At 48.1% G+C, this 22960-nt stretch overlaps 2 protein-coding genes across 2 annotated transcripts; both read left to right on the plus strand.

Annotated features, from left to right (window-relative positions):
- The first annotated feature begins 2040 nt into the window (after positions 1-2040).
- Hcar1 (hydroxycarboxylic acid receptor 1) lies at positions 2041-6774 on the plus strand. The gene has a single exon (XM_057763400.1). The coding sequence runs from the start codon at positions 2440-2442 to the stop codon at positions 3466-3468; it is 1029 nt and encodes a 342-aa protein (XP_057619383.1). The 5' UTR covers positions 2041-2439; the 3' UTR covers positions 3469-6774.
- A 9216-nt stretch (positions 6775-15990) lies between these two features.
- Hcar2 (hydroxycarboxylic acid receptor 2) lies at positions 15991-17932 on the plus strand. The gene has a single exon (XM_057765128.1). It carries the CDS (start codon positions 16044-16046, stop codon positions 17124-17126), a length of 1083 nt encoding a protein of 360 aa, XP_057621111.1. The 5' UTR covers positions 15991-16043; the 3' UTR covers positions 17127-17932.
- The last annotated feature ends 5028 nt before the right edge of the window (positions 17933-22960 follow it).

Raw genomic sequence — 22960 nt, forward strand, 5'->3', positions numbered from 1 at the left:
AGGATCCTAACAACTGAGACAGAAAGACAGAGGGGAAAAGAGGTGGAGAAGAGAAAAAGCGGAAGAAAAAGGCATGGGGTGCCTCCTTCCCTGCAGCTCAGTTGTAGCACTGGCCTAGACTACATAAAGCCCTGGATTCATCCACAGGGCAGAACAATGTTAATTTTTCCATGGTAGTTGAATTTCAAAGACAGAAGAAAGGAAGGGAAACCATGTAAGGCATGGTCTCTACAGCCACATGGAAGGTAACAGTGTGTAGTGATGGGGGACAGAGGGAGATGTCATGGAAGGTCACGCTGTTGTCTGTGATGGAGGCAGTGGGGGATCCATGCAAGGTCACAGTGTCTGTAATGGGGCAGTGGGGGATCCATGGAAGGTCACTGTGTCTATAATGAGGGCAGTGGGGGATCCATGGAAGGTCACTGCGTCTATAATGGGGGCAGTGGGGGATCCATGGAAGGTCACTGCGTCTATAATGGGGGCAGTGGGGGATCCATGGAAGGTCACTGTGTCTATAATGAGGGCAGTGGGGGATCCATGGAAGGTCACTGCGTCTATAATGGGGGCAGGAGGGGATCCATGGAAGGTCACTGCGTCTATAATGGGGGCAGTGGGGGATCCATGGAAGGTCACTGTGTCTGTAATGGGGCAGTGGGGGATCCATGCAAGGTCACTGCATCTGTGATGGGGGCAGTGGAGGATCCATGATGCTGATTTGGAGTTGGAGAAATGTAAGTATCTGGCAAGGTGACACTCAAGGGTGAAAAGTTCAAGGGAAGCCGGGTACACATAGAGGATGGAGGGAGGGCAAGGAAGGAGGAGAAGGGAGAAAAGACACAGAAAGGAGGGAGTGGGGGAAATGGGAAGAAAAAGAGATGGTAGAGATAAGGGGATTCCAGCAGGTTAGTGACCCCACCCTTTAATCTCAGCACTTGGGAGGTAGAGGACGAGTAATTCAAGTTTGTCTTCAGCTAAGGAGCAAAGTTCAAAACCAGCCTGGGCCCCTTGAGATTGGTTCTTAAAAAGAAAAAGAGAAAGAACAGTGGTGGGGACGTGGCTTAGCGGTTGAGAGCTCCTCTTGCCTTCCAGAGGACCCTGTTCATCACAACCACCGGAAGTCCAGCTCAGAGGACCCAACGTCCTCGTCTGGCCTCCATGGGCACTCACACATAAGTAAAATAATCAAACAAATCTTTATTTAAAAGTGTGTGTGTGTGTGTGTGTGTGTGTGTTTCAGCCCTGCACCGCCCCATCCAACTCAAGTCTAGCTTTAATCAGTGAGCAGAAGAATGAACTTGGGCAGTTCTTTCAATGCGCCTCCTCCCCTCCCTTCCTAAATGGGAAAAGGCATGGGGCAGATGGACACTCTCTCAAGCCAAAGGACAGGACATTTTAGCAAAAACTGTTCTTAAGCAGTCTTGTTCTGCCTGTGATTATTTTAGAAATTAACTCCTTACGGAACCTCTTGCTTCCTCACACATCCTCACTAGCACACTTCACCCTGGTGTTTGCTTCTTCTGGGCCACTATTGGGAAGCAGAGTCAAATTTTTGCAAAAGAAACTAACTAGGTTCTGCTTCCCAGCAGAACAGGAAGAGAACCAGAACTCCTCTGGAAGAGACTGCCTCATGGGGACAGGAGGGGAAGGTGGGACCTTCATATACCCCTTTTAGAAGGAACTGGTGACAGAAGTAGAGCCCTGAGTTTGGCACATGTCACCTCTGAGCCACACCCTCCCCCCACACAGATTTTTCTGATACCTGACAGATGTCATGTTTAGAAGCTCGTTTCTCTGCAGACCCTCCCGAGTGCTAAAGGTTGTAATTCTGGGTATGGGCACAGGAAGTAGCCCTGAGAGGCTACAAAATACAATCTTCCCTCTCTGGCACTGCATGGGAGTGTCCCAGGGGATTGGGGAGGACGGGGCAGTCAGGCAAAGGTTAGGGAGGAAAGGAGCTAGGCAGAGGTCCAGAATGACTCCAGGAAATGTTTAGATTTCTCCACCAGGAGGGAGGGCAAACAAACTTTTTTTCCCCAAGCCTTCTGGGCAGCTCTGAGCACTCTGCAGAGCAGACTGTGAGGAAGAAGCAGAAAAGAAAAATCCTCTCAGGACTGGATCCAGCAATTCCAGGGCAGCACACATCCCATCGAACCCCAGAGCTGTACCCCAGAAATGTTCATGTGTGGAAAACAGCTTGCACTTCAGAGCCTGGCCCAGCCACAATCTTCACCCCTGCCGGGGACATGGAGCTTGTGATCCAGGCTGAGGAAGAGAAAGGGCCTGCTCCAGGCTTTCGTTTCCTGGCTGAAGTTTCTCTTGTGGGTGCAGCGTCTGCATCCCAGGGTGATGAGGTTAAGGGCTCAGCGGCGGTGGGAGTGGTAGTGTTCCGATAGCCCTTGTGCCGGTCACCCGAGGACATTCATCCTCTCTCCGACTGCCATGGACAACGGGTCGTGCTGTCTCATTGAGGGAGACCCCATCTCCAAGGTGATGCCACCGCTGCTCATCCTGGCCTTCGTGCTTGGTGCCCTGGGCAACGGTATAGCACTGTGTGGTTTCTGCTTTCACACGAAGACCTGGAAACCTAGTACTGTTTACCTTTTCAACTTGGCCGTGGCTGATTTTCTCCTCATGATCTCCCTACCCTTGCGGACAGACTACTACCTCAGACGGAGGCACTGGGCCTTTGGGGATATTCCCTGTCGCCTGGTGCTCTTCATGCTGGGCATGAATAGGGCGGGGAGCATTGTCTTTCTCACCGTGGTGGCTGCCGACAGGTATTTCAAAGTGGTCCACCCCCACCACCCAGTGAATGCCATATCCAACCGGACAGCAGCTGCTGCCGCCTGTGTGCTCTGGACCTTGGTCATCTTGGGGACTATGTATCTTCTCATGGAGGGCCACCTGTGTGTGCAGGAGACAGGGTCGTCTTGTGAGAGCTTCATCATGGAGTCAGCCAACAGATGGCATGATATCATGTTCCAGCTGGAGTTCTTCTTGCCCCTAGCCGTCATTGTGTTTTGCTCCTTTAAAGTTGTCTGGAGCCTCAGACAGAGGCAGCTGGCCAGACAGACTCGGATGAAAAGGGCCACCCGCTTCATCATGGTGGTGGCTGCTGTGTTCATCACGTGTTACCTGCCCAGCGTGTTGGCCAGGCTCTATTTCCTCTGGACAGTGCCCTCCAGTGCCTGTGACCCCTCCGTCCACACAGCCCTCCACGTCACCCTCAGTTTCACCTACCTGAACAGCATGCTGGACCCTCTCATCTACTATTTCTCAAGCCCCTCATTCCCCAAGTTCTATACCAGTCTCAACATCTGCAGTTTGAGACCCAAACGCCCAGGACGCTTGAAGACACAGGGGTCAGAAGAGATGCCAATTTCCACCCTCTGTTGTAAGAGCTCCGTCGATGGGGCAAATAGCTCCCAAAGGCCGTCAGAGGGGCAGTGGGATCTCCAAGTGTGTTGAATGGCGTTAAGGCAAACGGCCCAAACACACGGCAGAGGGATGGGCAACTGTGAGTTAAATGGGTGGGGACTTCAAAAATGCCACCGCTGTTTCTCAGCTGTATCTTTCTCTCACTCAGGTGGAAATGAATTCCATGTCATTCTGCCTTTTCCAGAAGGGTCCAGTTGCTTGAAGTGAGTTGTGTTTAAATATTCTGATTGCTATGGTAAGAGGATGGCACATGTGTGTGTGTGCATGTGTGTACGCGCGTGTGTGTGAGAAGGAAAGCATGTGTTGGGTCAGGAACTGCTCAGAGCCTCTGTCACTTTACATGGCTGAGAATATGGTCTTGCTCTTGCTCTGAGAAAGTTAATGAACTTGATAACTTGTCAGTATTTTCTGGACTGAAAAAAAAATTGAACCTGGACTGGGTAGATACACTTCTGTCCAGCTGAGTGAGACCCTTTACACGGGGATGCTGGGTCCTGGCTGTGTTTCATCTTCCCTGGGGAGCCTCCGTATGTTTCCTTTCCAGTGTTTGAACTTCTAGGTAGCCCAGGAGGACAGCAAAAAGAATCTGCCCTAACCTTCCAGGCTAGGCTCTGCTGATTTTAGGTGGTTTGGTTTTGCTTGTTTGTTTGCTTTTCAAAGAAGATGCTGAGGTTTAGTTCCTCTAGGGGAAGCTGAGAGCCAGGGATCCTTATTGGTATTTGGGGTGTGCTAGTTCATGTATGGCCGTTTTTGACTGCTAGATGCACAAGTATGAGTTTAAATCATTCATTCATTCATTCATTCATTCTCAAGTCCTTGTTGAATTCAGATTGTGCGGCCCAGCTCTATCCTGTATCCCCATCTGTTTTGTCTTTGGTGTTGGGCATTGAACTTGGGGCCTTACAAGGCTTAGGCGAGCACTCACCACTGAACTCAGTTCTCAACCCCTTGCTCCCGTTTAGCTGGAGCGTTGTTTGCCAACCCTTGGGAGACTGTGAAGTTCTAGGAGGCAGCCAGAGACATTCCATCTCGGCTCCCTTTTGGTGAACAGTGTCATCAGGATCGCCTCCTGTTGTGGCCTCCCTCTGCTCTCTGTTCCCTAGGTACTGCCCGGAACTCTCACCACTAGACGCTTTGTGAAGCGCAGGCGGCTCCTGTCCCAGAGGAAGGAAAACAGATCCCTTGTCAAGTTCAGCTCCTCTTCCAAAGGGGTGACAGTCATCAGCCATCCTTCTGTTTGCACTTTCTCCGATTCCCAGAGCTTTCTCCCCCAGGCAGGGACCTTGACAACTTTTATGTCTTTAGCCCAAGACACTCCTCTAGGCTCTCCACACGGTTTCCCTTGCCAGAAGCGGTGTACAGCCTGGTAGCCAAAACCATGGTCTGACTACAGGGCCGGCAAGATGGCTCAACGGGTTAAGGAGCCTGCTGCCAAGATGCCAACCTGAGTATCCCTGGGACCCATTGGTGGATGGAGAAAACAGACTCCCAAAGGTTGTTCTCTGGCCTACGCCACACACACACACACACACACACACACACACACACAATTAATTAATTAATTAATTAATGTGATAACAATTGTATTGGTTGCACAGTCAAGTGGGTCTCAGTTTGAATCCTAGCTCAAACATTTATTAGACAAGCACTCTTAGGGAAGAGTTTATATAACCACATTCAGTTTTGGTTTCTCCATTTGTCCAAGAGGAGTAATAGTGCCTCCAAAGGGTTAGGGCAAAGCCAATGAGTATATAATCTTGACATATAAGGACTTTGTTTCACACTTTCGTCCCAAGTGCCTAGAAGGAGACTACCTGCTTATAACAGATGTAAATAAATGCTTGTTGAATGACTGCGTGCACGTAAAGAATGAGACCCTACATCTGGCTACGAGTTTTCAAAGATGACTTAACGACATCACATGTGGTTTGTGGTTGTTTTTAAGCTCAGAGGGTAGGTAGTTTTTATTCAAGTTTAAAAGAAAAACTCCAGGGCAGGCAAGCTGTAAATCTCAGCAGATTGAGAAGGAAGACAGAGAGGGGGAAGAGAGAAAGCCGCTGTCTTTTCTCAGTAGTCACAGAGTGTATGTTCGGTCCCACAGTGGGGAGGAGGGTTTCAGATAAAGAATGGAAAAGCCCAGAGTGCCAACGACAGGATGCATAGGCTCTAGAGAGATTGAAAGAAAGAGACAGAAAAGGAAAAGGGAACTTTATGTAAGCCGGGACTCAGAACCTCATGGTGACCCTGCAGTGCCTGACACATGAGCACACGGCACACAGAGAGTCCATAGAAAGAAGCGGACACACGAGAGTCAAGCGTCCCTAAGCAGCTACTCTGTTGTTACTGCCTGACTTCTGCTTCCTAGGAAAGAGTCAAGCCAGGAAGTCCTACCAGCATCAAATCAAGGACCACATATCCTCTTTGTCTTTTATTTTATTTTCTTCACACTATAATTATTATTATTATTATTACTATTATTTTGTTTTTGAAACAGGGGTTCACTACATAACCCTGGCCTGGAACTTGCTGGTCTTTTGGGGTTTTTTTGTTTTGTTTTTTGAGACAGAGTTTCTCTGTGTAACCCTGGCTATCCTGGAACTCAGTATGTAAACCAGGCTATGCTTGAACTCAGAGATCTGCCTGCCTTGGCCTCCTGAATGCTGGAATTAAAGGTGTGTGCTGCCACCACCCAGCTAACTTGCTGGTCTTGAACTTGAGATCTACTGGCCTCTGCCACATGATAGAAATCTGTGGAAACTGGCTCAGGGGCTATTTCAGTAAGTGAAAAGCTTACCACACAGTCCCAAGGACCTGAGTTCAGTCATAGAACTCATAGGGTAGCACAAGTTTGTAATCCCAGAGTTGGGGAGGCAGAGACAGAAGACAGGAGAGGCTCACTGGCCAGACTAGCTGAATGGGTAAGCCCGAGGACTCAGTGAGAGACTGTCTCCAAAACAAAGCAAACAGGCAAACATGGTAGGGGCTGACGTGATCACTCAGTGGGTGAAGACCCTCACCACCAAGGCCTGAACGTGATCCAGCCAGGAACTTGGGCGGCGGAAGGAGAGAGCTGACCCCTGCAGTGTGTCTCTGACCTCCTCTTGTGTGTTCACACATGCGTGTGCACACAAGAGCATACACATACACTAAACAAACACTTTTTTAACGTCCCTCCTGAGGAATGACCCCAGAGGTTGGTCTCTGGCCTCCACCTCCACTCGATTGAGAGTGCACACACTTATCCTACCTGCAAAAATAAACAGAAATCTGTGAAAACCCCTGCTTTTAACTCTACCCTTGGGCGCAATGTTTCACTCCTTTGTTGCTTGATCTTAATAAAAATGGATTTTGAAAGAAAGCGTGCCTCTCAAGTGTGACTCTAGCTCAGAAACTTCTCTGATGTGGCCTTCCAAGGGAAGGAACTAAAGGCCCAATCCCCAGAAGCCCACGACAGGCCTGTGGACAGAGGTTCTCACTGCAAAGCAGCCAAAGCAAGCTGGAAGCCAGGAAAATGAAACAAGACCTCAAGGGCAGCCTTGACTCTCCGTGCACTTCCCCTTGAAGCTGGCCAGTGTGACACAAAGCCTGTCTTACCAGAAAGTGTTCTTGAGAACCGGGGCGTGGGACTGTCTGAAACAGGGAAACAATAGGTTTAGAGGAAATGATTCCCTTCCCCGGGAAAGAAAAACCTATATAAAAAGAAAATGACAATTGTTTTTAATTGACCTTGACAATGGAAAATATATGAGTTCTGGAACACCCTCAGAATAGATGTTCTTAACTTATTTTATTTTATTTTTGAAACAGGGTGTCACTATGTAGCCCTGACTGGGCGGGAACTCTTTGTATTGACCAGGCTAGCCTTGATCTCAGGGATCCACTTGCCTTTGCCTCTTGAAGGCTGGGATAAAAGGTGCTTGCTAGGGCTGTGAGATGGGCTCTGTGGTTAAAAAACACTGGCTTTGGGGCTGGAGAGATGGCTCAGAGGTTAAGAACACTGACTGTTCTTCCAGAGGTCCTGAGTTCAATTCCCAGCAACCACAGGGTGGCTTACAACTATCTGTAATGAGATCTGGTGCCCTCTTCTCGCATGCAAGGATACATGCAGACAGATCACTGTATACATAATAAATAAATAAATCTTATAAAAAAAAAACCTGTCTACACTTGTAGAGGATCTAGTGCTGTGGGATAACAACACTCTTGTACACTGTAAAGATTTGTCACTCACACTGATTTAATAAAATGCTGATAGCCAGTAGCCAGGTAGGAAGTATAGGCGGGGTGACCAGACTAAGAGAATTCTGGGAAGAGGAAAGGAAGAGACTCAGTCACCAGTCAGATGCAGAGGAAGCAAGATGAGACTGCCTCACTGATAAAAGGTACCAATCCACATGGCTAAACATAGACAAGACTGGTGGGTTAATTTAAGTTGTAAGAGTTAGTTAATAATAAGCCTGAGCTAATAGGCCAAACAGTTTATAATTAATATAAGACTCTGTGTGTGTGTGTGTGTGTGTGTGTGTGTTTTGGATTTTTCGAGACAGGGTTTCTCCGTAGCTTTTGGTTCCTGTCCTGGAACTAGCTCTTGTAGACCAGGCTGGCCTTGAACTCACAGAGATCCGCCTGTCTCTGCCTCCCGAGTGCTGGGATTAAAGGCGTGTGCCACCACTCTGTGTTTTTCTTTGGGACTAAATGGTTGCGGGACTGGGTGGGACAGAAACTTCTGTCTACAATCTAGGTTCAATTCCCAGCACCCACCACTCAGAACAACTTATAAGTCTAGTTCTGAGGGATTCAACATCCACCCCATGCCCCCACAAGTACTACATGAACATGGTAATCTTAAATAAAAGCAAAACACCAATACACAACAAATAGGTGAATTTAAAAAAAAAATTTTTTTTTGAAAAATCTTCACCACCATGTCTTACCCTTTAATTAAAGGAAAAATGGTTGTGATGAGGTTTGCAGTCATGCATGCATAGTGCCTGGAGGGATTAGACCTCTGGTGCATGAAGAGTTAAACCAGTTGTTAAAGATTTTGTAAGGGAAGCAGGGCTGTGTTGCAAGGTCTGGCCTTCCTGGCCTCTGAGCCTTCAGCTCCACATGGAATGATGCAAGACCCTGTTCTCACAATGGGCACATCCAAGGCTGCAGAGCTGGTTCTACAGTCCGCAGATGTAATGCAAAATGGAAATTTTAGGTCCCCCCCCCTTTTTAAAAAGCATTGAAGAGTCTCAAGACAGCATTAGGCATAGGGTACATACTTACAACCCCCGGATTGGAGAGAGAAATCTGCACCAAATTCTGGATTAGATCCCCAGCCTGACATAAACTGGGAATGGAAGCTTACGTCGGATTTCCATCACTCAGGAGGTGGAGGCAGGAGGATTAGAAGTTCAAAGTCATTCTTAGCTATATAGGAAGTTTAAGGTCAGCCTTGAACTATGTGTCTCATAAAATGAAGACAGAAAGAAATAATTCTTTTTTTCTCTCTTCCCTTCCTCACTGTATTTATTATTCATATTCATGAATACGTATATGCTTATACATGGATTTATACCATAGATATGTTTATATACATTGGTCAGTGCAACTAATGCCCTCTCTGCCACTTTATTTCCCCTGCTAGATCTCCTTTATCAGAGCCCCAGGGCTGTCGTGTCCCCTAACGGACACAAGAGCCTTCAGAGTCATGTACTGTCTGCAGTGGGAGATCTTCCAAAATGTCTTCCAAGAATCTGGGCTTCCTGCTGCTTGACACTATGAGTGTCTGCTGTCTCCGTGGCACATGAAGCCTTGCCGTGATGTGGTAAGAGCGGTATCCAGAGATTCCCAAGTCCAGCTTTAAGAAGGTCGGCTTGTGAACTTCTGGAAGCCCAGCAAAGCCCACACGCAGCCCAGCCTGTGCCATGTACAGAAAACACATGACAGGGCCATATGAAGAAGCCACCCTAAGAAGCAGACAGTCATGCGAAGAGAGCGAGGAACCCAGGTGTCTCAGCTCCTCCTTGACCATCTGTCAGGATTCGTCCTCGTGTCTACTGGGGACACACTTCTGGGTGTCTGGGAAGGTCTTAGGGAGGGTAAGGGAGAAGGTTAGACCCACCCTAAGTGTGAGCAGCTCGACTCTACAGGCTGGAGGCTCACACTGATAAAAAGGAGAAAGCTGCCTCAAATTCACCTCGCTCTGCTTCCTGACCGCAGGCCTGTGGTGACTACCTACCCCAACACTGTGAGCCAAAACCAAACCGAAACCTTAAGTTGCTTTTGTCGTGTATTTTGGCGCAGCAAGAAGAAATGGAACCCACACCTCTTGTGTCTAAATCTAGCCTAGGCCCTAGCTGAAAGCCCCCAGGGGACCAGTCCGGCTTAGTCCAGTCAATCCAAAGACCAGGGAAGGAAAATGGGAGCGGCAAATGTTTTAAAGCTTTGGGGTTTGGTGGTGACTCGTTAGCAGGTACCTAAAACAGAAACCCAGGTTAGAAGCAGACATGTGACAGCTTCCTACTTAAAGTCTTTAAGCCAGTGAGTGGGTTGTGCCCCTTTATGGGCATCAAATGACGCTTTTACCTGGGTCACACACCAGATCTCCTGCTTATCAGATATTTGTGATTCATAACAGTAGCAGAATTACAGTTATGAAGTAGCAATGAAAATAATTTTATGGTTAGGGTCACCACAGCATGAGGAGCTGTATTAAAGGGTCACAGCAGCCGAGTGGTGGTGGCGCACACCTTTAATTCCAGCACTCGGAGGCAGAGGCAGGCGGATCTCCGTGAGTTCGAGGCCAGCCTGGTCTACAAGAGCTAGTTCCAGGACAGGCTCCAAAGCTACAGAGAAACCCTGTCTCAAAAAGCAAAACAAAACAAAACAAAAAAGGGTCACAGCGTTAAGGAGATTGAGAGTTGAGGACTACTGCTTTTTCCAGTCTTGAGACAGGGATAACGACACCTCCCTCCCCGGCCTTGTGTGAAGATAAAGCGAGGTCACACATGAAAAACTGATGCCCGGCCTTGTGTGAAGATAAAGCGAAGTCACACATGAAAAACTGATGGCCACGAACCCATTTAGGCATGTGGCTCTGGCAGGCCTTGCCCTTCTCCCCATTCCCTTACTAAAAATCATTCGATTACAGTCCTGAAACTGGCCACCAAAGTTCCCTTACTTGACCACATCCTCTTCCTGAGGCTGACTACCAAGGCCCAGCTATCAAAAGCCCCCTTTGGTTTACCTACTCAACATGCCCAATTAAAATTAAACACCTCATCCTAACACGGGGTTCCCCCTTTACCTGTTTGCTTGTTTGCTTGTTTGAGACGGGGTTTCTTTGTAGCTTTTGGAACCACTACACCCTAGCCCCTTCTAACACAGACCTCCCCTTAAAACGACACCCGCAAGGTCGCTTGCTGCTGGTTTTCTGCCTGAGTGAGAGAGCAGCCACTTTAACTTTTCTTCCCCAATTAATAAAGGATCTCTCTGTGAAAACAGGTGCTTGGGTGTGGTTTGTGCCTAATCTGGGGTTCAGGAGAAAGCTCCCATGTTTGGAGGTTTCCTTCAGAAATCTCTCAGTACAAGGCCTGATGTATAGCAAGCAGTCGACAGAGGATAGTTGGTATTCTTATTTTGCTTTTGTAGAGTTGAGGACCAAACTCAGGGAGTGAGGCATGCTAGCTAGCTAGCAGTCTATCACTGAACGATAGCCCTGACCCTATTATACTTATTTACTTAATTTTTTAAAAATTTTGTTTCATTTGTTTTGAGACAAGGTCTCCATATATAGCTAAGACTGACACAGAACTCAATATGTAGACCAGGCTGGCCTCAAACTCAAAGAGATCTGCCCGCCTCTGTCTTCCCAATGCTGGGATCAAAAGCCTGTGCTACCAACCCTCAGCTTTATTTAGCTATTTTTAGTTAGTTAAATTTTGTTGTTGTTTTTTGAGACGGGGTCGGTGTAGTCCTCCATGTAGACCAGGCTGACCATGAACTTGTAGTGATCCTCCTGCCTCTGCTTTCTTCCTGGGCTCACAGGCATATACCACGACATGTGTCAAACTTCTAAAAACTGTTTGCTGGGTGCAGCGGTTAACATCTGTATCCCAGTTACCCAGAGGGCTGAGGAAGGAGAGTCCCTTGACCCAGGAGCTTAAGGTCAGCCTGGGCAACAAATTGAGACCCTCCCCCAATGATTGATTAATTGATTAATGATAACGCCTCTGTGTACCGGTGGCACACCTTCAGTTGTCTCACCCAGTGCAGGGGCTCACGCTGGTTTTGAGAGTCACACCTGTGAGGGTCATTTCCTTTCCACCAGACAGAAGACTCATTGCCTGCCTCTCTAAATGATTCGTTCTAACAAGTTTCTGTACAGCTCATGCCTCAGTAAGAAAAAAAAAATACAGAAAAGAAAGACCAGCACAAGACAAGGCGTGCCCTCCTGAGGTGGGAAGACTGGAAATTCCGTACCAGGCCCTGGCACTCAGAGGCCTCAATTTACATTTCCTAAACTTCCTGTTTAGAAGCCTTGAATGTGAGCTTTGTAGGCAAGTGGGGGGGAGGGGAGGTGTCTCCTAGTTCCTCAGTTTCCACCAGAGGAAGCTGAAGGGGAAGTGAGGGGCTTCACAGCCCACTAAGCATGGACTCAGAGTCAGCTACCAGCTTTTCTCCTTTTCCAAACTTAACTATTTGTTGTTTTTCTCATTTTGGCTGTGATAGGTTGGGGGCTGGTGGCACATGCCTTTAAACCCAGCAGAGCCAGGTTGACCTCTGACTTCAATGCCAGCCTGGTTTACAGAGTGGGTTCCAGGACAGACAGAGCTATACAGAGAAACCCTGTCTCTAAAAAAGAACCCTCCCACACACACAAAAAAGAAAGATTTATTCTTGACTGTCTGGTTTCATTTCTGTTTACTGTGAGAAAATACCCTGGCATAAAGCAGTGTAAGGAAGAAAAAGTTTTATTTCAGTTTGTCTTTCCAAGTCCCCTTTTGTGGGGAAGTGAAGGCAGGAAGTTGAGGTAGCTGGTTACATTAAAGCCACACTCAAGAGCACAGACAGATGAATGTCTGCAGGCTCACTAGCCTGTGCTACTCTCCGTTCAGCTTCTCCACTCGAATACAGTTGAGGACCCCAGGTGAGGGAATGGTGCCACCGACAGTGGACGGGCTCTTCCCACATCAGTGAACATAATTAGAGCAATCCCCCACAGACAGACCCTCAGGCAAACCCAGTGAGACAGCCCCTCACTGAAATGCTCCTTCCAAATGATTCTGGGTTAACAGTTAAAGACAACCTTATAATGGCTGCTCCTCATCCTTCTCAGTTTGTCTGTCTTTCCTGTCTTGAGGCAGAGTTGTGTCTCTCTGTAGCTCAGGCTGGCCTTCAACTCCCTCTGGCACTGAGAATGGCCTTGAATTACTGCTCTTTCCTCTTTCTTTGAAATACTGGGATTACAGGATAGCTGTCCAGACGGCTCATTGGGTAAAGAGCTTGTGGTGCAAACACACGGCTCTGAGGTCAGATCCACAGCACCCACTTGTGAAGATAGCACATACATGTGGCACATGCCTGTAACCCCAGTGCGGTCAAAATACGTGCCTCCCGGGGGGTTGTGAGCTGGACAGTGGGTTCTGGGCCTAGTGAGAGACCCTGGTAGCAGCTCAAGATGCCATTCAAAGTTGCCTTCAGCCATGGCCCTCACACATAGAGGCAAGCGCCCCTGGACGGACATGTATGCGCATACACATTAATAAAACTCAAAAACTTAGGAAGGAGACTCCCAAGCAGATTCTGGATGCCAGAAATGATTAGTGCCAGTAGTTTCTCTGATACTTAGCCCACTGCCCCGTAGGATTAGGTCATGGGTATTGTGTGAGCTATTTTCATGATGTTCAGACAGAAATGACTTAGAGCAGAGAGGTCTGTTTTGGCTCAAGTGTTACGTTCATTGTGACCTAGAGGAGCGTGGTGTCAGGAGCAGTTCAGGAACACGTGATGAGGATCCTCACATGGTGACTGGGCCAGGAGGACTCACCCAAAAGTCAATATAACCTTCCAAGCCCTGTCCCTAGAGATCTGTCTACCAGCTACCATTGCCAAAGATCTCCAGTCTCCCGAAACAGCACCAGCAGTTGGGGACCAAGTGTTCAAGCCTGGGAGCCTGTGGAGAGACGCTTTACATTCAAACCACAACACACGTCATCAATAAGTCTACATTTGCCGGGCGGTGGTGGCGCACGCCTTTAATCCCAGCACTTGGGAGGCAGAGGCAGGTGGATCTCTGTGAGTTCGAGACCAGCCTGGTCTGCAAAGGGAGTTCCAGGACAGGCTCCAAAGCTACAGAGAAACCCTGTCTCGGAAAAAAAAAAAAAAAAAAGTCTACATTTATCCAGGGAGAGAGTGCTACCAGCATACACAGGCCGCAAGGCAAGCCAGTGTTAATGCAGCTACCACTCAAGGCGATCGCAGAAGAGGCAGTGGTCAGGCGTGGTGCTTGAGACCAGCCTGGGCTACACAGGGAGATGCTGTCTCAAAACCTGATTAAGGGTCTGGTGAGATGGCTCAGTTAAGAGGATTTGAGTTCAACTCCCAGTACCCACATCAGGTGACTCTCCACTACTTCAGGGAACCTGACACTTTCTTCTGGTGTCTGAGGGCACTCACATGTACATACCTAAACATACACACACATACACACATTTTTTTTTAAAAGTCAATGTTTCAAAAAATCTTTTTAAAAATACATTATCATTTGGCAAGATGGTCTGTTGAGTAAAGATGCTGCTGCCAAGCGTGACACCTGAGTTAAACACCCAGGTAGGAGGAAACCCATCATTTTAGGTTCTCCTCTGACCTCTACATGTGCGCCATAGCATTTATCCCCTCCCTTTCCACATAAATGAAAGCAATTAAAAATTTCCAATAAATGATAAATAAATATGAAGAAGTATACCACAATGATGAGGGCAGAGGTTTGGAGATCTGCCAGATTCAAATCCAAGTCCCGCTGGGTAATCCTGGGCACGTTGCCTGTTTGAACTCCCCTTGCCTCAGTTGGAAGTCATAATCAGCAAGAGTTTTTGGTCCATGGGCTACGGAGGATAAAACAAGATGACAGATTTAAAGTGTGGGCTGGAGAGACAAAGGCTCAGCTGCTAAAAGCACTGGCTGCTTTTGCAGAGGACCCAGGTTCTGTTCCCAGCACCCTCATGGTGACCCACAACTGTCTGTGACTCTCGTTCCAGGGGATCTGACGCCTTTCTGATCTCATTGGCCACAGCACATACTGTGGTGTACCTAACATTCTGACACAGACACTCATACACTCTAAAAAACAAACGGCTCTTTAAGGCCTGGAGTCTGACACGCTGGAGACTTTAGTGTGAGCACCGTTCATCCTGTCTTCATGGTCGCCATTTCCATTGCATCCATAATTCCATAGGAATCCGAGGTTAGGCCACCCTGAGTCTAGTCTACAAAGGTCTATAACATGCCATTAGTGGGTCTTGGTATGCAATCAAAGGGGTAAATTTCCAATTTCTAACTCAAAGTAGAACAAAAAATTTATAAACCTTACGTATATGACATGTATATATGTCAAAATACTCAGTGGTAGATACTCTATAGGATGACAATCATGTTCCCCAAAAAGGGGGTGGGGAGGAAAAGAAATGCTGTCTTTCTGCAAGGCAGAGCTCCACATCCTCTTGAGACTTGAAATTCAATTCTAATTTTACAAATATCCCACAGCCAGGCAAATCCCAGAACTTGGGGAACAGAAGCAGGAAGATGGAGAATTTAAAGCCCCCTGGGGCGACATGGCAAGCAAGAAAGCAAAGAACGGGGTGCTAAGGGGCTGACTCAGCTGTCAACAGTGTACTGCTCCTGCAGAGAACCTGAGTTCAGCACCCTAACTGCCCCTAACTCCAGCTACACGGTGCCCAGCAGCCTCTGGGGGCACCTACCCACACAAATGCACATGCATATAAATTTAAAATAAAAGTCAATCCTAGAAAGAAGAAAAGGGAGAGAGACAGAGAAGAAGAAAGACAGAGAGAGAGAGAGAGAGACAGAGAGAGAGAGAGAGAGAAGAAACTGTATACACATTACCGATGCATGGTAAAATTTCACATGAATTCTTATTGTTTCTGAAAGCCTTGCTGTTCATTTAACACAATGCCATTATTAATTTGTTAATTATGCTAGCCAAGCAAACGGCAATGAATGAATTCTCCTGCCAATTAACGCCCCAGTGTGCATGCATGCAGCCTTCAGAAGGAATGCCCCCAGATTTTACTCATTCGCAGTCTGCTTGCCTAAACTTATCCTTTACACTTAGAAAAAGTTGTGCTTCCCGCCGCCTGCCTAAGGGATTTTTTTTCATTACTTGTTTATGCAAACAGCAAGTTGCATAAGAGCCTTGCTAGCTTTTTTTTTTTTTTAAACGATTTCGTAGTTTCCTGGTAACCATTCAGTCATCTCTTTCAACACCCTGCCATGACATAAAGCTGAGGGCTGGACCACACGTTCACCACAGACACACACTTGCCTTGAGCCTTCTCTAGGTGAGGCGCTCTGGGGCAGACTGACCAGATCTACTCATGATCAAACAGAACCATTTTCTGGTGATAAATGGCAAGAACTGCTGTGTGTTCCGAGATGAAAACATTGCCAAAGTCTTGCCACCGGTGTTGGGGCTGGAGTTTGTGTTCGGGCTCCTGGGCAATGGCCTTGCCCTGTGGATTTTCTGTTTCCATCTCAAGTCCTGGAAATCCAGCCGGATTTTCCTGTTCAACTTGGCCGTGGCTGACTTTCTCCTGATCATCTGCTTGCCCTTCCTGATGGACAACTATGTCAAAAAGTGGGACTGGAGGTTTGGAGACATCCCCTGCCGTCTGATGCTCTTCATGCTGGCCATGAACCGGCAAGGCAGCATCATCTTCCTCACGGTGGTGGCTGTGGACCGGTACTTCCGGGTGGTTCATCCCCACCATTTCCTGAACAAGATGTCCAACCGGACGGCGACCATCATCTCTTGCTTCTTGTGGGGTGTCACCATCGGTCTGACAGTCCATCTCCTCTACACGAACATGATGACCCGCAACGGCGACGCGAAACTGTGCAGCAGCTTCAGCATCTGTTATACCTTCAGGTGGCATGATGCAATGTTCCTCCTGGAATTCTTCTTGCCGCTGAGCATCATCCTGTTCTGCTCAGCCAGGATCATCTGGAGCCTAAGGCAGAGACAAATGGACAGACATGCCAAGATCAAGCGGGCCATCAACTTCATCATGGTGGTGACTATCGTGTTCGTGATCTGCTTCCTGCCCAGCGTGGCTGTGCGGATCCGCATCTTCTGGCTCCTCTACAGAAACAATGTGTGGAACTGTGAGATCTACTCCTCTGCGGACCTGGCCTTCTTCACCACCCTCAGCTTTACCTACATGAACAGCATGCTGGACCCAGTGGTCTACTATTTCTCCAGCCCATCCTTCCCCAACTTCTTCTCTACGTGTATCAACCGCTGCCTTCGGCGGAACTCGTTGAGCGAAACAGATAATAACCGGAGCACGAGCGTGGAGCTCACGGGGGACCCCAGCACAGTCAGAGGTATTCCAGAGGCATTAATGGCTGACCCTAGTGAGCCAGGCAAACCCTCTTATCTGGCCACAACATCTCGTTAAGCCTCTATGCCAAGAAGGAAGGTTGCTACTCAGCCTGAGCTCTCTAGAGAAACAATCTGGCCGTTGCACAGAGTAACATCATGAGACTTGGCTCACACAGTTTCTTGGAACTTCTAGATTCAAAGAATCTGATTTAGAGAAGCACCATGGTGGAGCCAGTGGCTTGGTTGCAAGGTGCTGCCATAGAAGTCTCAGAGGATCCAGAAGGTAGTAACTTCTTAGTCTCCCAAGCCTGCAGGGGTGAAGAGGACAGGATCCTGCAGAGTTTGAGCTCCAGACACACCCATTTGTACCTATGGCTTCTTGGCTTCTTTCCTCAGCCGTCTCAAAGCCTCGGATGGTCCTTCAGTCCCTAGGGTCCTACCTAGCCTGTCTGTGGGCTCCAGTGGGGGACAAAGAGAGCCAATGAGCTGGAGAGGATCTCTGCCCAGGTGTCACTGAACAAGCCAGCAGGTCACTTGGGTTCTGTGGAGCCAATTCGCTTTTCAGCCAAACTTGAACAGAAATGGAGAAGCGGGAGGAGATTCCAAAGCTTTGGTTGTTCTGGAAGTCTCCGATGGTGGTAAGAAGGGGCTAACTCCAGGAGAGACTGAACTAACTATCTGTTAGAGGGAATTAAACCATCAGCAAGAAATTCAACCGAGGAGTTAAAAGGCTTCAGGGAAGACAGCTGCCTCCCTCTTCTGTCCACCTTTCTTTGTAAAAGGGGTTTAAGTGTGTCCATGGTTAAACGGGGTGGGTGGAATCCTCCTGGGTCATATGCTTGTGTTTCTGTACTTCCATCTGCCATTTCAATAAATTTCAACAGGCGACACAGTCTGCTGTGCCATCTGTCTGGGTTAGAGTTCACAGAGATGGGCTCCTTACTTAAGACCCGTATGGGTTATGACCTGTATCCTAGCAGAAAAGTCCAGCGTGTTGCGAAGGACAGATGGGCGCGGAGCTCTGTCGTGAGATAGCTAAGGGATGGGTGGGAAGGACATAAGGCTGTTGCATTTAGGAAGGCTGTATAGTAAAGTTTGCATTGGAGTTTCCCCCTTTACAGTTTGGCGAGCGTTGCTATTAATAGCTGTACATTAAAAAAAAGAATCAGACCACAGTGGGGTTTTTTTCCATCCCCAGGAAGAGGAAGGGGAGAGCTTCCTATGGAATGGTTTCGGTTCCCAGTTCGGAGATGGAAAGGAGATGTACTGGTTTGAGCCTGCTGTGGGTCCAAGTTTCTGCTGTACTTTCATTTCCAGTTTCTGTCCCTCCTTGATCCTTTGGCAAGATGAGGCTTAACTTTTTCCTCCGGAGTTAGATGCAGATAAGAATTTAAATATTCAGATTTCCCAAGCCCAGGGCGGAAGGCAAGAAACAAGGGACAGAAGGACAGTCTTGAGTTCATGGGCTTGCTTGAAGTTTATTGTCTCTATTCCCTTCGGCTCCCATGGGTAGGAATTTAAAAGCAGGGGTTGCCTTCTTCGGAAAGATGGCAGACAGGAGCACAGAGCAGGGATTTCCCCCGTTCAGATGCGTGACTCACAGGGAAGCCCGTGGTGAACCGCCCAGTCCTTCAGCGGCTGAAGTCAACAACTGGCATTCTTTCCTCTGGTTTTCCTGTACTAAACAATAACTGTACACCAGACACTCTCTAGGTGGTGGCAATACAGCCAGGAGCAAGGTAGATAAGTGGCCTTCTTCTCATTGGACTCAGAGTCAAGGCAGGGAGGAAGGAAGGAAAGGCACGACCGCAAAGCTATTGGTGCTAACAGCCAAGCCTGGCAGTGGGGATGGTGGAAATGACTGGGGTGGGGTGGCTGGGAAGGCCTCCTGAAGGAAGTGACATAGAGCTGAGCCAGGTTAACAAGACAGAGCAAACTACGAAAAAATATGGGCTTAGGCAGTGGGGTGAGTAAGTGCGTGCAAAGGTCCTGAGGTGACCGTGAATCTGATGGGTGTGAGTCAGAACCACAAACTGAGTGGCTTAAAAACAGTACAAATTTATTCTGCCCTTTTTGGGAGGACAGAAATCCAAAATCAAGGTGTTGGCTGGGTTTGACTCCTTGCATCAGCTCTGCAGGAGAGTCGGCTCCATGCCTCACTCTGCGGTTGCCAGCAATTCTTCTGCTATTGGGCTTGTAGAAACAGCACTCTAATCTCTGCCTGCTGTGATTCCAGGCGTGTTAAGTTCTACCTTGTGGTGCTGGGGACCAAATCCAGGGCTTCATATATGCTAGAGAAGCACTTTACTCACTGAGGCCACGGATGCAGACATTGTACTACTTTATGCAAGGGATTTGAGAATCCTTGTGTTTTGGCACCCTGGGGGTCCTGGAACCCAGTGTATGAATGTATGTACAAGCAGGTGCCAACTGGAAAGGCAGTTATAATAATTTCTTTGAACTTTAGGTTTTTATGTATTACTGCTGTTGTTGTGTATATGATGTGTGTATTGTGTCAACAATGTTCACACACAGAGGTCAGAGGACAACTTTGTGGGGCCAGCTCTCCCCTTCTATCTTAGTTCAGGTTCGGGGGATCAAGCCCAGCTCAGGTTACAGTCAAGTGTTCCTCTGAACCACCCCACTGGTCCCTGGTTACCCCGGAAACAATAACTTGTGCATGTATTTTCTTTATGCCCTCTAAATCTATCTTACAGCTGCTTTCTTGACTTTGGGGGTGTGGCGGTTCTAGGGACTACACATTCCAAATACTCTGAACTTTGTAAAGAGGGACTTCCTTTTAGCTGTCCCCAATAACCTTTTCCAAACATGGACAGATCACCCCCTAAATCTAGAACCAGAAACCAGGGGTTCAAGACCATGCCCATTTCTGATGTCAGGAACTCTGCTCCCTTCCAGGTTAATTAGATGAGTTACCCCCAAACCTTACATAGTGTGTGGGACTCTGGACAATGTCCAGTATTCTAATGGCAACACACCCTGGCCCTTCAACTGTGGCTCAGTTTAATATTCAAAACACTTCCTGGATGTGATCCGGGGCCGTGCTGGCTTCACTGTTGACAAGCCTCAGCTGTCCACACACAGGACCTGTCCAGAGGCCTCTGACCTCATCCCCTGCCCTTGACTGTGCTTCTGTGGTCTGTGATTTAGCAAAGGAAACAGTTCTTTCAGGTGCCTCAGACAGCGAAAGGGTTTGGCGAAGTCTCAGACTGTACCACTTACCAGCAGCAAGGGATCTGGGTCGTCTCCGGCAGGCCCAGCTTTTGGTTCAGTTGGTGATGTCTTCACATTGGAACAGGCTTTACCTGTAAAGTAGGCCTGAGGTGTGCTTGGGAGGCGGAGCTAGCAGAGCATCTTGAGCCTGTGAATCAGGGCCAATTTGATCAATATAGGAAGACCTTGTCTCAAAACAAACAGAAAAACAAACCAAACAAGGTGGCCGGGAGAATGGCTTAGTTGGTAAGATGCCTGAGAGCTAGGTGCGGCAGAACACATCTGTTCTGTCAGCAATCGGGAGGCAGAGGCAGGTGAATCTCTAGGACTCTGAAGCCAGCCTGGTCTACGTAGTGAGTTCCAGGGCAGCCAACACTGCACACAGTGAGACCCTACCTCAAAAAACAAAACAAAGCAAAACAAAAAACTCAAATCAAACCAAACTAAATAAAACTAAAAACAAACGAACTGAAAGCTAGGCCCAGCAGCACACATTTGCAATCCTAGGCAGAGATGGCAGAAACACGGGCTCATTGGAGCTCACTGGCCACCTGGCCAAGCAGAACCAAGAGCTCCAAGTTCAGTGACAGATTTTGTATCAAAAATAAGGAGGTTGTTGAGGAAGCACACCTTCCTTCCACCCCTGGCCTAGCATGCACCCGCATGTGTGCACACATCCGTGCAAACACACACGCAACCATAAAAGCCCCTACAAATTGGAGCAAACAGTTCACAAGTTTATGCTTATATATTTTAGTGTGTGTGTGTGTGTGTGTGTGTGTGTGTGGGCCCTGATGCACACGCACAGTTCAGAGGACGACTTGAAAGAGTTGGTTCTCTCCTTCCACCATGTGGGGCCCAGGGACCAAGCACAGGTCCTCGGACTGGGCAGTAAGTGTCCTTACCCCTGCCTGAGCTATCCCTGCTGCCCTGGAACAGAGAATAAACTTTTTGTTGTTGTTGGTGGTGGTGGTGTTTTTGTTTTTTCTTTTTTGTTTGTTTGTTTGTTTTGTTTTTGAGACAGGGTTTCTCTGTGTAGCCCTGGATGTCCTGGAACTCTCTTTAAAGACCACTCACAGAGATCCACCTGCTTCGGCCTCCTGAGTGCTGGGATTAAAGGTGTGCGCCATCATTATCCAGTTTAGACTTTTTTTTTTTTTTGTACAATTCTTTGGTGACTGAGTCTGGAGCTGTTCGTGTCAGACAGTCAGACTTCCTGAGAAGAAATTACATTTATTTCTTCTTACAGTAATAGGAAAGGAATGTTTGTTATAATAATTTAATCATATGCTACCAATAACTGTGATATAGTCCTGCTGTGCAGCTGTGTCCTCCAGTTTGAAGTGTTACCTTGAGAGGGAATGGGGGGCGCTCACTGGGGGTCTGTATATAAACAGTCAATACTTGCTGGGGAGGGGAGACTCTTCAGCGGAACTGCCTGCAAGGTGTGCTTGGCGCTCCAGAGAATTTTTGTGAGTTGTCACCCGTGCTGAGGTGAGCTTTACAGGAAGGCAGCTGCCTTCGTGATCTCAATGATCTCACCGCTTCACCGAGCTGGACCTGAGCAGAATCAGAAGTGTTTGGTCGTAGCCCGAAGTGTCTTATCTAAGGTAAGCAGACATTTCTTTATACGGTGTCAGGAAATTAACACAATTTGAGATTGGGTTGCCCAAGAGATTAAGAGCAGGGGGGAAGGACACTTGAGAGGAAACAGAAAATAAAGCAGGCAGGATGGGGAGCAGCCGTCTGCAGGATGGGGGGCAGCCATCTGCAGGATGGGGAGCAGCCATCTGCAGGGTGGGGAGCAGCCGCCTGCAGGATGGGGAGCAGCCTTCTGCAGGATGGGGAGCAGTCGTCTGCAGGGTGGGGAGCAGCCGTCTGCAGCTCCCGCACTTGGAAGGGTCGTGAGTGCCAGATCTACCTGGACTGCACAGTGTGCTTAGGACCACACGGCGAGTCTCTATTTAAAGAAATATAAACTAGGGCCTGGACAGATAGATGGCTCAGAGGTTGAGAGCACTGACTGCTCTTCCGAAGGTCTCGGGTTCAATTCCCAGCACCCTCATGGCAGCTCACACTTTGTCTGTTCCAGTTCCAGAGGACCTGACACCCATGGTAAAACACAGATGCCCGTAAAATAAAAATAAAGAAATATGATCTAGGCTTGGGCAGCTCTGGGCCAGGACAGGATGCTTCGCCTAACTCTTAGCCATAATAGTCATCAGCCTTTCACATACGAGAAACCATTGATTCCAAATCACTGTCTAGAAAACTGTGAAGGGGCCAGTGAGATGGTTCAGCGTGTAAAAAGACTTGCTGTGCCTGCCTGATGGCTGGCGCTCCCCCAGAACCCCAAGAAAGAGCTGGCTATGGAGGCGTGCATCTGCAGTAGCAACACTCCTGCAAAGAAATGGGAGACAGGGGAGCTCATGGGCCAGGTGGCCTGGAGCAAGAAGCATATTAGAACCAAGAGAGAGACTTCTTCAATGTGGCGGAAGGAAAGAACTATCTCCCTCCCTAAGGTGTTCCTGTGCACAAAAGTGTTCCATCATACACACACCATGCACACTCACAGCATACAAAACAACAATTACTTTAAAAGCTAAAAGAAAAAATTTACAAAGACAACAACGCTGCCCATGCAGAGGTGTGTGTGTGTGGTGTGTGGTGTGTGTG

Source organism: Chionomys nivalis, chromosome 3, assembly GCF_950005125.1.
Source record: "Chionomys nivalis chromosome 3, mChiNiv1.1, whole genome shotgun sequence".
Classification (NCBI taxonomy): domain Eukaryota; kingdom Metazoa; phylum Chordata; class Mammalia; order Rodentia; family Cricetidae; genus Chionomys; species Chionomys nivalis.